Source organism: Coenobita brevimanus, chromosome 26 (genome assembly GCF_032717465.1).
Source record: "Coenobita brevimanus isolate Jiangsu-jjx chromosome 26, ASM3271746v2, whole genome shotgun sequence".
NCBI lineage: Eukaryota > Metazoa > Arthropoda > Malacostraca > Decapoda > Coenobitidae > Coenobita > Coenobita brevimanus.
This window is the reverse complement of record NC_136979.1, coordinates 36,629,966-36,642,465: the sequence shown is the minus strand read 5'-3', so window position 1 is coordinate 36,642,465 and position 12,500 is coordinate 36,629,966. Positions and strand designations below refer to the sequence as shown.

General features: G+C 43.6%; 1 protein-coding gene across 1 annotated transcript in view; it reads left to right on the top strand.

Moving 5' to 3' along the window:
* LOC145394088 (lachesin-like) overlaps positions 1 to 12,500 on the top strand; it is a 331,804-nt gene that overhangs the window by 284,975 nt on the left and 34,329 nt on the right. The window contains exons 2-4 of the mRNA XM_080268060.1: positions 6,937 to 7,046; positions 10,747 to 10,957; positions 11,814 to 11,972. Coding sequence (XP_080124186.1) covers positions 6,937 to 7,046; positions 10,747 to 10,957; positions 11,814 to 11,972 — 480 coding nt within the window. The remainder of the gene's footprint in view (positions 1 to 6,936; positions 7,047 to 10,746; positions 10,958 to 11,813; positions 11,973 to 12,500) is intronic.

The window sequence follows — 12,500 nt, the reverse complement described above, 5'->3', positions numbered from 1 at the left end:
TCCTCCTCCTCCACTTCTTTTACAATTTTTCCACCAGCTTATTCTCTCTCTATATATGCACAGCTTCTGGAATACCATTCTTAACTTCCATTTATTCCACATCCCCTCCCCTTCTTTCCCCCTTCTCTCTTTCCTTCCTTCCTTCGTTCTTGCCCTTTGTTTCCCTTTTCTTGCATCTTCACTTTTTGTCCTTCCCCCTCGCCATCCATCAATCTTTCCATTCATTCATCCATCCTTCCATCATGTCATGTCTCTCCTTCTCTCCCTGTCCCTCCTTCCTCCTTTCCAGCTGCCTCTCCTTCCCTCCACTCAGCCTACGGGCCTTTATCCCCACATCCTTGTTTGTTTCCCGTCTCACCACTTCCTCCCTCCCTCCTTCCCTTCCCTTTTCATCCAGTCTGTTTCCCTCCCTCTTGCTTTCTCCCTTCCTCACTTTTTTAACTAATCTCTGTTTCCAACCCTTCCTCACACCCTCCCTATCCTCCCCTTTCCTCCTCGCCTCCCTCCTCCCAACACACCCTTCTGGAATCCCACTCACAGCCTCGCCATTCCTCCTCCTTCCCTCCCTCTCTCCCTTCCTTTCTCTCCCTCCCTCTCTCCTTCCCAGTCTGCCTGCTCTCCCGTCAGACTTTGTATCTCCACCCTTCCTTTCCTTTATTTTTCTCACATCTGCTTCCCGATATCCATTCATTCATCCATCCATCCATACTTATTTCCTTTCCATATCTATCCGTGCATACATCCATCCATCCATCCATGCACACATACATACATACATACTTACATACATTCATTCATATTCGTCCATACTTATTTCCTTCCCCCCCCCCCTCCTTCCGTCTCTTTAACTCCCTTCCTCCAACACCCCTTCTCTCCCTGTTCCTGTTTCCCTCCCTCTCTGCCTCTCTTCCTCAGTCGCTTTTTCCTCCCTCCTTGCCCACCACCCTCCTCCTCTGTTTTCCTCCCTCCCTCCCTTCTCCCTACCTATCCCCCTCCCCCTCTCTCCTCCCTCCCCCTACCCCCCCCAGCCTTCAACACAGCCTTCTGGAATCATTAAACTCCAATAAACTAACTTTTTTTTGCACCAGAAAGAAAGTTGTTGGTGAGGAGGAGGAGGAGGAGCAGAAGCAAGAGGAGGAGCAGGAGGAGGAGGAGCAGCAGCAGAAGCAGGGGGAGGAGGGGAAAGAGGAGGAGGAGGAAAGACAATAAAACGTGAGGAAAAATGAGGCAGAAGAAGAAACGAAGTAAGGCAGGAGGAAGACAAAAAAGGAACTGAAAGAGGGTAAGACGAAGAGGAAGATTATGAAGAGAAGGAGGAGGAGGAGGAAGTATTAACGGGGAGAAAAGATGTGAAGAAGGAAAAATCAAAATATGAAGGAAGAAGGAAGTGAGAAAAGAGTGAAGACGAGGTGGTGCTAAAGGGGGAAATGGAGGAAAGACAGAGAGATGGAGTGTGAGAATGTGATTTTTACAACTATTACTGTCAGCCTTTCTGTTGATTTATGCCTCTCTCTCTCTCTCTCTCTCTCTCTCTCTCTCTCTCTCTCTCTCTCTCTCACACACACACACACACACACACACACACACACACACACACACACACACACACGTACGGTAATCTAGGACCTATTTCCTTCACTCCGACGAGGCATAATATTCTCCACTTTATTTTTACAGACGGTTTTATTCAGCTTGGGAGAGAGACAGGAAATAAAGGATGAGTTATAGGTAAAGCCTCCGTTATTACTTTTACTTCAGGGACGCTCTCCTTTACTAAATATAACTACGTGAAGGTTAACATGAACAAAGGACAGTGGAGTAAAGTTGATAAATGGTGTGGACAGCTCCCTAACACCTTTTCCCAAGCGATTTACCTTATTACACCTTGCTGTCATGTTCTGTGTTACATCCTTCCAGTATCGCCACACAGATAGTGTACAAAAAGATATTAACCACTCATATCCGAAAATAAATCGCTGAGGAAAAGATGTTAGGGAGCTCAGTTACCCGACGAGGATACGAATCTTGGGCCCCTGCTCCACCCAGGACCCTGTTGGGGCTGAAAGGGGTAATACGTGAGGAGCTGTTTATACGAGTCTGCTGTATGTATATCGGTATTGGCTGTTTGTATGAGTTTTTACGAGTTTATGCACTGGAGAGAGAGAGAGAGAGAGAGAGAGAGAGAGAGAGAGAGAGAGATGATCTGGCAATAATAATCTTGACAAAGTCGGGACATAAATCTCATACTATCACCCCAGCCACCACCATCACTACCACCATTGCCACCACAACTGCCATCATCACCACTATCTCTCTCTCTCTCTCTCTCTCTCTCTCTCTCTCTCTCTCTCTCTCTCTCTCTCTCTCTCAGAATTGCCCTCATTACGTCTGTTAATAGTCCTGAGGCTATTGCTATTACTACTGCTGCTGCTATTATATATTTCTAATATTTCTGCAGTCACAGTAATTATTAGGCTGCTACTACCACTGCTACTACCGCACTATTTTATTACTACTAATACTGTTATTTATGGTACTACTACTTCGACTGTTATTATCGCCATTACCCTTCAGATTACCACTATGTCTGCCTCTTCTACCACAACTGCCATCACAACCACCACAACAACTACCATCGCAACCACTACAACAACCACCTCTACCTCCGTACCAACCACTGCTACCATAACTCACCCAGCAGCTGCAGCCATCATAACTACTACCACAACACTCACTGCTACCATTGCATCCTCTATAATTTCCACCACAATAACTCACACCACCACCACCACCACCACAACTACCACAACTACCAGCACTACCACCAGCCTCTGTGCCCTCTATTTTTCCCTCCCGCCCCTGATTTATGCTCCAATTTATCAGAAGATTTTCATTAAAACTGTTTCCATTGAAAGTGCAAATATCTTCCCTCCTTCACCCTCCATACTCCATCCCTCCCTCCCTCCTTCCTCCCCTCCCTCCCTCCTTCCTCCCCTTCCTCCCTCATTCCTTTCTTCATATCCTCCTTCCCTCCCTTCCCTTCCTACCTTGTTCATCTCTTCATTTCTTCCGTTTTCCTTTCATCCTTCCTTATCGTTCATACTCCTTACTTGCCTCCCTCCTTCATTCCCTTCCATGTTCTTCCCTCCCGTCCTCCTTCCCTATCCTTCACTCCTTTCATTTTGTCCCTTCTCCTTCCATCCTTCCCTTCCTTCCATTCTCCCTTCCATTTTTCCCTGTCTTTCTTATTTCCTTGCTTCCTTCCTTCCTTCTTTCCTTCCTGCCTTTCTTTTTTCTTTCTTTCCTTCCTTCCTTCGCTGTCCATCCTCATTCTTTTCCTCATGCCTTCAAACCCTGCATTCCTCCATCCTCCTTCAATTATTCCCTTATTCCTTCATTTTCTTATATATACTCCTACGTCTTACTGATGTTCCTTCTCTCCTCCTACACCCATAATTTTTTCCTTCTGTCCTTCCTACTTCACCTTCCTCCTTGTTTCTTTCCTTCCTACTTCACCTTCCTCCTTCCTTCCCTCCCTTTGTCTCTGGGTTCCTTCCCGAACTCCTTCCTTCACCCCATTTCTTGTTTCCTTACTTCTCCGTTCCTCTCCTTCTCTCCTGTCGTTCTGTCTTCCCCTCTGTGCTCCCTCCTACCTTTCTTTCCTCCTTCATTTCCTTCCTCCTTCCCTCTTCTAATAATCTTTTTTCTTTTCGTCCATCCCACCTTCTTTTCCTTGCCTCTCCCTTCTTCATTTTCTCCCATACTGTCTCCACCCCTCTTAAAAACTTTCTACAGTCTCCTTCCAGTCTTTGTTAGATTATCCTTTTGTTGCACACACACACACACACACACACACACACACACACACACACACACACACACACACACACACACACACACACACACACACACACACACCATGAGTAATCCCCATTCTTCCAACACTCTCACTCCTAAATCCTCCGCGTCTTGACTTCCCTCTGTAAATTGTGCCTAGTGGATCGTTAGGGGTGGAGAAGGAGGGAGGGAGGGAAGGAAGGAGGAGGGTAGGAGGGGAAGGAGAAGGAGGAATGTATGGCTGCAAGGAGGAGAGAAGGAAGGATAGTACTGAAGGACAGAGGGAGTGGTGTCAGACACGATGGGGATAGGGAATGAAGGGAGGAAAGGAGAAGATATTTTTTTGAAAGAGAGAAGGAAGTTGTGAAAAAGAGATGAAGGGAGGTAGAGAAAGGAGGGAAATAGGAGAGAAAAAAGGCAGAAGAAGGAAAAATGTGAATGAAGGAGGGAAGAAACTTTAGGGAAGGTATATTATTCATTGCCTCATAAATCAGGTTTCTTTTCAAACTAAAACCTTGTCGTACATTATCTTAGGCCATTGGAGATATTATTTAAAGTATCGTACGAAAGCTTGTCTCGTAGTTCAGGTGTTATTTACGAGTGATCTAAGCTGCGAAGAAAACACTTATAAAGGCAAAAGTATATGTATGCAAATCCTTATCCTTATACAGTAACTTTAATGAAGAGTATTGTCGTCCTATGAATATATAGATTAAACAGTCTTCTTTCTGTGACCGTAATGAAGTTCTCGAGCGAATTAATTTACGTGTACCCTGATCTCACTTCATGTATTTACCTTTATATTTTTGTCCTATTTATGACACGAGTTTTGTACAATTTATCTTGCCAAAGAGTGATATTTCCTCAGCTTGATATTTCTCCTTATCTGAATAATATTGTCTGGAGGTGAACAGCATGCAGACAGAAAGACGTCTTGTGGCTAAATGGGTTAAGCTGAGAAAAGCCAAATAGTATTCAGTGTTTCAGTTAATTTCGTGTTTTGTTTCCCTCTTATCAGAAAAAAAAATTATCGTCAAAAATTTTCCGCTTCTGTAGATGGGAATGAGTAAGAAAAAGTGGAAGGAGAATGAATATCGTTAAGTTAGAGGGGAGGGAAAGGGAAGGAAGAGTGAGTAATGGAGAGAAGAGAGAGAGGGGGTAGGAGGAAGGGAAGGTATAAGGGGACGGAGAATGAGCAGTGGAGGGGAGCGGGAGCAGGGGAAGAGGAAGGGGAAACAAGTAGAGAGAGAGAGAGATGAAGATAAAAAAAAATAGAGGGAGGGAGGGTGAGTAAATCAGAAGAGGTAGGGAATGGATGAGGGAGTATGAGTAACAGAGAGGACAGGAGGGAAGGAAGGAGTGGGGAGGAGGAGGGAGGGAGAGAGAGGGGGAGTAAGGGAGAGAAAAAAACTGGTAAGGGTGGAGGCAACAGCAGGCAGGTAGCTCTCACAAATCTGCAGTTTAAAGTGTGGCACATTACGAGGACTGGTGCACGGGCTGCGTTTGTCACCTAGGTCACTGAGAGGGGAGAAGGGAAGGGGAGGAGGAGGAATAGATGGGAGGAGAGAAGCGGGAAATTTAGAGGGAGGAGTGGGTGGGAGGAAGGAAGGAGAGATGAACTGGAAGAAAGGATGGATGGATGAATGGACGGAAGGAAGGAATGAAGAGGGGAGGGCTAGATGGGAGGAGAAAAGGAAGTTGGGAGTGGGTGTGAAGAAGGAAGGATGAATGAAGTGGGACTCGAAAATAAGGGAAAGAAGAAACGCAAGGAAGGGGAATAGAGGGAGGATGGGAATGGGGAAGGAAGGAAAGATGTAAAGGAAGAGGAATTATTGGGAGGAGAGAAAAAAGGAAGGAATGGGTGGCAGAAGTGAAAGAGGAAAAGAACAGAGAGGGATAGGTGAAAGGAAAGGGAAACTGGGAGGAGGAAAAAAGGAAAGTGTTGGTGAGAAAGAGGAAGAGAAAGGAAAGGGAAGGGAGACTAGAGAAACAAAGGTGAAGGAAGGAAGGAGTAAATAAGGGGGGGAATGAATGAAAGAAGGGAGGAAGAAAGGAAGGGAGGAAGGAATAGATGGGACGAGACCGGAAGAATGGGTGAAAGAAAGAATCTAACGAAGGAGGGACGGAATGTAGAGGTGGAGGAATAGATGGGAAGTGAAAGAAAGTTAGAAGATGAGGTTTGAAAATGGCTGGGAGAAGATGTAATGGAGGGAAGAGGAGGTGACTGAGAGGGGGCGAAGGAACAGTTGGAAGGAGGAAGGAAGAACAGGCCATAGCTCGGGGAAGGGAGAGGGAAGTAGGAAGGAAAGGAATAAATGAGAGTAACTTTAAGAGCCGTCATTTTACAGAGGGAATGTATGTTTTCATCCAGTTCACATTCAGGAAGGTTTAATCGTCTTATCACAATATTACGCAGAAAAAAAAAATGTAATAGTACGTACACGAATAAAGCAATGTATATGGGATGGATGGAAGGATGGATAATGTATGTGGAAGCTTGGAAAACAAAAGTGTTGTCAAAGAATGAAAATGAGTGGATGAAGACAGTATGGTGGATGAGTACAGTATGAATGTGCACATGACAAAGTGTTCACCCCCATTTTAACTTGTTAGCGACGAACTGGCCTGTGTCGCCCAGAGGTTTCATGTATGTTTTTTTTTGTTTGGATCGATTACTGTTAGTTGAAACTGAAGACTTAAAAGACTTGAATAATGAGTAATTATCTGTATGACCCGTATTGCTATACCCGCCGCCAGGCAGCTTGTCTCTTAAGCCCCCGCCTCCTCATCCATCGCGCAGAGAGGGTGAGGCCATAGATATGAGGCCACGATTGCAGGAAAGGGACGGGACTTACGATACAAGCCTGACGGCAGGTATTCGTTGGTCTCCTATTGTCCTGTGTCTTCTATTTTGGGGTCCCAGTCACTTCATTTATTAGCTGGAAACAGTGATGATGGTGACGATGATGATGATGATTTCAACGTCTCCGCTTCTTTAATGTTTTTCGTTTTTGCCCTCTTTTCCACCTTCTTCCTCTGATTTCCTTTTAAACTTGAGTATGGTTCCCTTTGCTCTTACCTGCCTCTGCCCTTCCCCAGGTGTGGCCTCCCGGGACCCCGTCTTCATCGCCGACATCCAGAACCAGACCGTATCCGAGGGCAGGAACGTCAGATTCGCCTGTAGGGTCGAGAATCTCGGCTCACACAAGGTAACACTCGACTCTGTCGCCATTTTAAAGCTTCGATTAGGTGTTAGTTTCGATAGTCGCATGATAGACTAAGATTCGACTTGGTTTTTGAGTTAGTTAGGGTAGTCACAAGATAGTCTAACATTCAGTCTAGCATTCAGTCAATGTGTGTGTGTGTGTGTGTGTGTGTGTGTGTGTGTGTGTGTGTGTGTGAGGGAGAGAGAGAGAGTGGGTAATAATGAGGTAAGTGTTTGCTTCTACCGGTATGTTACTTATTTCCTGTATGTCTGAGAGTGGATTGCTACAGAAATCAGGCGTAATGGAACAGTAAAGTAATGATGATGATGTTGATGGTGATGGTGGTGATGATGATGATGATGATGAAATATTAGGTTAAGAATATTGAAAGTATATCTGGTGGTGCGACACAGTTGGGATGTGGATGTAGAGAAAGCAGTTGAACAAAAAAGGGAATAGCTTGTCATAGTGGATTAAACTTAGATAAGAAGGTGAAAAAAGTAAATAAAGATACAGCCAATCCCATATTCTCCCCATTTCGAGGAATAGGGGCCCGAGACTAGGCTGCCGTAGTCCTGAAGAGATGTCCCTTAAAATCATCTAGTGGTACCAGGATTATAACAAATGGACGTCATCGAACTGAAAGGATTAGGAGTACCCAGGGAGTGATGGGCAGCTTGCTTTCTATAGTGGCCTTTGCCGTGGTAGGGGATTTGTGGATTTACATTTTTCTGTGAAGGTGATGGTGGTGGTGGTGGAAAGAGCATGTGAGAGAGGCTGTAAGATATTCATTGGCGTTAATGGATCTGGTGAAAGCGTATGACTGAGAGGAAAGGGAGGACTAAGGAAGGTGTTGCATATTTTGTATGGTGTGAAAGGAACACTGGTGATTGGAATGAAGGACTCTTACGACTGTGAACCTGCATGGTAGTGGACAGATTTTTGAGTGAGTTTTAAAAAATCATTATTGAAGTGGGCCAAGCGTTTGTGATGTCTCTGTATATTCACTGATTAAAGAAGGAATGAAAATGAAACCGATGATACATAGTGAAATATAAAGTACTTATTATGATGTATGCCCATCATCTGATGATGTACTCAATTCTAGAGGCAGACATGATCTTTGGAGAGTATGTAGACCAATCTAGAGGTTTGTTATGTCTTCATGACGTGATGAGGGCATATTAGAGACCTTTTAAAAACCATGTGAATAGTGATGAGAGTAAAGTAGTGAATGCTGGAAGTGAATGTGATTTTTGTTATTTGCGAGTGGATGACGAGGAATCTGAAGCACAAAGTTTTACATTCACTTTTGTGGGTCGACAAGCAAAGCAGATGTGCAGTGACTATGATAGAAAGGTAGTTGATGCTAAGATAGACCTGAAAATGCGTATGAAAATTGTTGAAAAGACTACAAGAGGACTGTGTTAGGGAGAGTCACCACCTAAATTCTCCTGTGGGTGTAAGATTTTGACGTGCTTGATCGTATTATGTTCGTCAGTAAGATGTAATATAATTTCTTATTTTTCCTATCGCCAGACGATTTTTGTCAGTTGAGAAAGACCCCTCATAGTGAAAGGGTTAAAAAATCTCTGTTGCCTGGTAGTCGAGGGAATAGTTCTGCTCGACAAATATTTGTGACTTGTGAGCAGTTAACCCAAGAGGTCCTGAAGCCGAGACTCAGTAGGTTGTGGAGGAGGCCAGGGGTGATTCGTAAACTTAAAAGGGAAATGAATGGATGTGTGACCAATTTCCCCTGCCACTCTGTTGATAGCTTTCGATATTTACTAACTTTAATTTCAGTTACTTGGATCTTGCGCACCCAGTGTAGGACGCGGGAAGCTGAAATAGACTGGTAATGGTGGTGATGACAGTGATCTCTTCATATATATATATATATATATATATATATATATGTGTGTGTGTGTGTGTGTGTGTGTGTGTGTGTGTATGTGTGTGTGGATAAGCCTTTTTCTTAGGGTGGGGGATATTCGTGGAGTAATTAAAATAAGTTATATATAAATATATATATATATATATATATATATATATATATATATATATATATATATATATATATATATATATATATATATATATATATAAGTGGATAGGCCTTTTTCTTAGGGTGGGGGATATTCGTGGAGTAATTAAAATAAGTAATACATTAGACCATAAATATATCCAGGCAGCTTTACTTGCATAATTAATTAATGTAATATTCTGAAGCGTTGTATTAAGAATGTTAAGCTGATGTGGTTTACTCGGGTATTAACCTAAGTTTCCTGATAAGATAATGCAAAGACTTCATATGCTAAAGCTACTGCATACTGCGGCTGCAGAGGGACCTGATGGTGGCTGTCTAGAGTGCATTTATGACTGGATGAGAAATACTAAGTAATTCTGAGAAACTAACAGAAATTCACACACAAGGTAGAACACACAACAGCTAAAACTAAATAAACAGAATACTACCCCCGTGATAGTGGACTCTGCCTGTAGTCCTGCTCTCCACTCCACACCGTAATTTTCTCCCGCCAGTTATTGAACGTGTAGCCCCGCCTAAATTGACCATCTGTATTATTTTTACTAACCTAAAACGCAATTACGCAATCCGGTGAGAAATCACGGCTCAGATTTATGAACATATTATGCACATGTGGTATATTTTTGCAGTCCCTGTATATACACGGATAATCTGCGTGTGACCATATTATAGTCATACCTTTGCCTGAACTAAATTATATATGAAACCCATGTGAACTTTTTATTGCATTTTTAAAACTCTGGGAGAAAAAATGATAAAACTCGATATTAAAATTATTGTAGTACATGATAACGTAGTACAGGTAGGACAAACGATTCTTATCACATCATACTTATCTTTCTTCTTATCTTACCTCCAAGCGTTTGACTTGATATGGTATTAATGAGGAATGCGACCTAAAACATACACCTATCGTCACCTTAACCCCATGACTCTCCTTCAAACCATGATCTCTGACCTGGTATGACCCACGAGAAATCCATCCTGACTCCCTGATCCTCTTCCGTACATACGCCTGTCCTCACCTAGACTCTCAGCAACTCCCATCCCATAAATCGAACTCTTCAACCTCTTGTCATCCCCCGCAAACAGTCTGCGTATATTCGTTCACTAAACTTCACCAACCTCTCCTCCCATACACCCACTTACACTCACTGTAACCTCCTCCTTTACACATACACTCACTCAAACTCCTTCCCTTACACACAATTACACTCTAACTCCCTCCCATACACACACTCACACTCACTCTAACTCCCTGTAACTTTATGATGATGACAGAAACTAACTATTATTTTCAGTACTACTTGATGATTTTATTCAGGAATGGCCTTCCGTCGTACGAGGGTGGCAGATGGACTCCACTAACCCTCTGGCGACTGTAGATATTAACTGTTCCTCAAACCGTCATCCGATTTTATTCTAGTTTAGCAGTGGTCGCCTCGTGTGAAAGTTAACTCCATTCTCGCAGACAGTATAACATCTCTTCTAATGTAACCCCCTCCAAAAAAAAAAAGATGATCCATTAAAGAAACACAGCTATTTTGATTCCTTGACCCTATTCCTTTACACGTACACCGATCCCCATGTCAATCCATGTAACCATCCCATACACACAGAAAGCGTGATGTCTAAGCAGTTTTAATCCCCAAACAGGTTGCGTGGATCCACTACGAGAACTCCGCCATCCTAACAGTGGCCAACCACGTAATCACCCGTAACGAGCGAATCACGGTGAGCCGCGACAAGAGGCAGAACACCTTTTACCTGCACATTAGGGACGTGAGGGAGACGGACACGGGCAAGTACATGTGTCAAATCAACACAGCCACGGCCATGACCATCGCTGGATACCTCACCGTTGTGGGTACGTGCACTAACACCTTTATTTCTTCATTATCCCCTAATGCTTGTGTGTGTCTGCAACTTTAATAATCAGTACAACATAAAGAAGGAACCATACAATGTAACGCATGAAATCCAATTTCCGTTCTGAAATATTTGCCTTGGGAAACAACGCGATAGACCGACAAGACTTTTTGCCCCCTTCCCCCTCGCACACATTGTCCTTCAGTTCCCTTTACAGCAAACCTTTTCACTCCGTTTGTAACCCTCCACTCCCTGTCTGACACACTCCCTCCCCTTCACCTCCCCTTAATTCGCCTAGTCACTCCTATACGCTCATTCCCAATCGCACATTCCTTCCCCATCCCACACACAGCTTCTGACCTTTGTGTTCCCCACCTGTCTACCCACACACACATACCCTTTCTCTGCCGAGCTTTAAGGCAAGAGTGACCCGGTATTCTCAGTTTTTCATGTATGGGACTGGTCAACTCTGGAACTGTCTTGCTTGGTATGTCTTTTCCACAGTTCCCACCACAGATGACCTCAATCTTATAAACGCAATGTATCCAGGCATTTCGATATTGAGCTGATGTTTAATTCGACTTTTTCTCTGTTCATTTTTATTTCTTTGAGTGGAAGGTGTCAACTACGGGTTTTCTTTACTACAGATACACTCCTTTCACTCCCTCCCTAAATCATACACACCCCTTTAGCCCCCTTTCTTCTCCTGATCACTTCACCCCTTCAGCCACACTACTTCCTACCACATTGCCACTCCGTTCCGTCAACCACGTTCCGTCAACCACTCACACACCCATCACATCATCTCAAAACCCTCCTTGAACCTTTCACTCTAACCTCAATTTCTCTTCCAGTACCGCCTGACATCGTGGACCAGGAGAGCTCCGGCGACGTGATAGCACAGGAAGGCAACGATATCAAGCTGCGGTGCCGGGCCAGGGGGTCGCCGCGCCCCACCGTCACATGGAAGCGGGAGGACGGACAGCGCATCCTATTCAACAAGACCACCGAATGTGAGTACCGCCAGATTTTTGCTTAGTGTAATCTCGACTCTACAGGGGCCATGATGGGTGAAACTATTTATTTGTTTGTATTTTACACCCAGACCATCTTGCCAACCGTCAGTTTACAATCCGGGTCCCTGTTTTAGTTATACATAACCTTACAAACTTGGACTAGATCGCGTAGTTACAGTACACGTGAGTTCTAAATAGTTTGTTAACTTCGTCATAATTATGGTGCGGCACACACTGAATAACTCTTGGCCATTTTTTGTGAGACACCTCGTGAAAGATCGTCACAATTTTATGTACTGCAGATTTGATATTAAGCCACTTTAGGATTGTCGTATATCAAGTTCATATTCTTACATCATATTCATGAAGGCTGTTTTTATTTTCAAACTTTTGTGCACAAAAAAGCACAAGGAGTATATCACATTTGTGTAATTACATAGTTCTTTCCCTGAAGTCTTAAAAACTGGGGACGGACTGTGTGTAAGAAGAATAATTGTGATTTTATATATATATATATATATATAT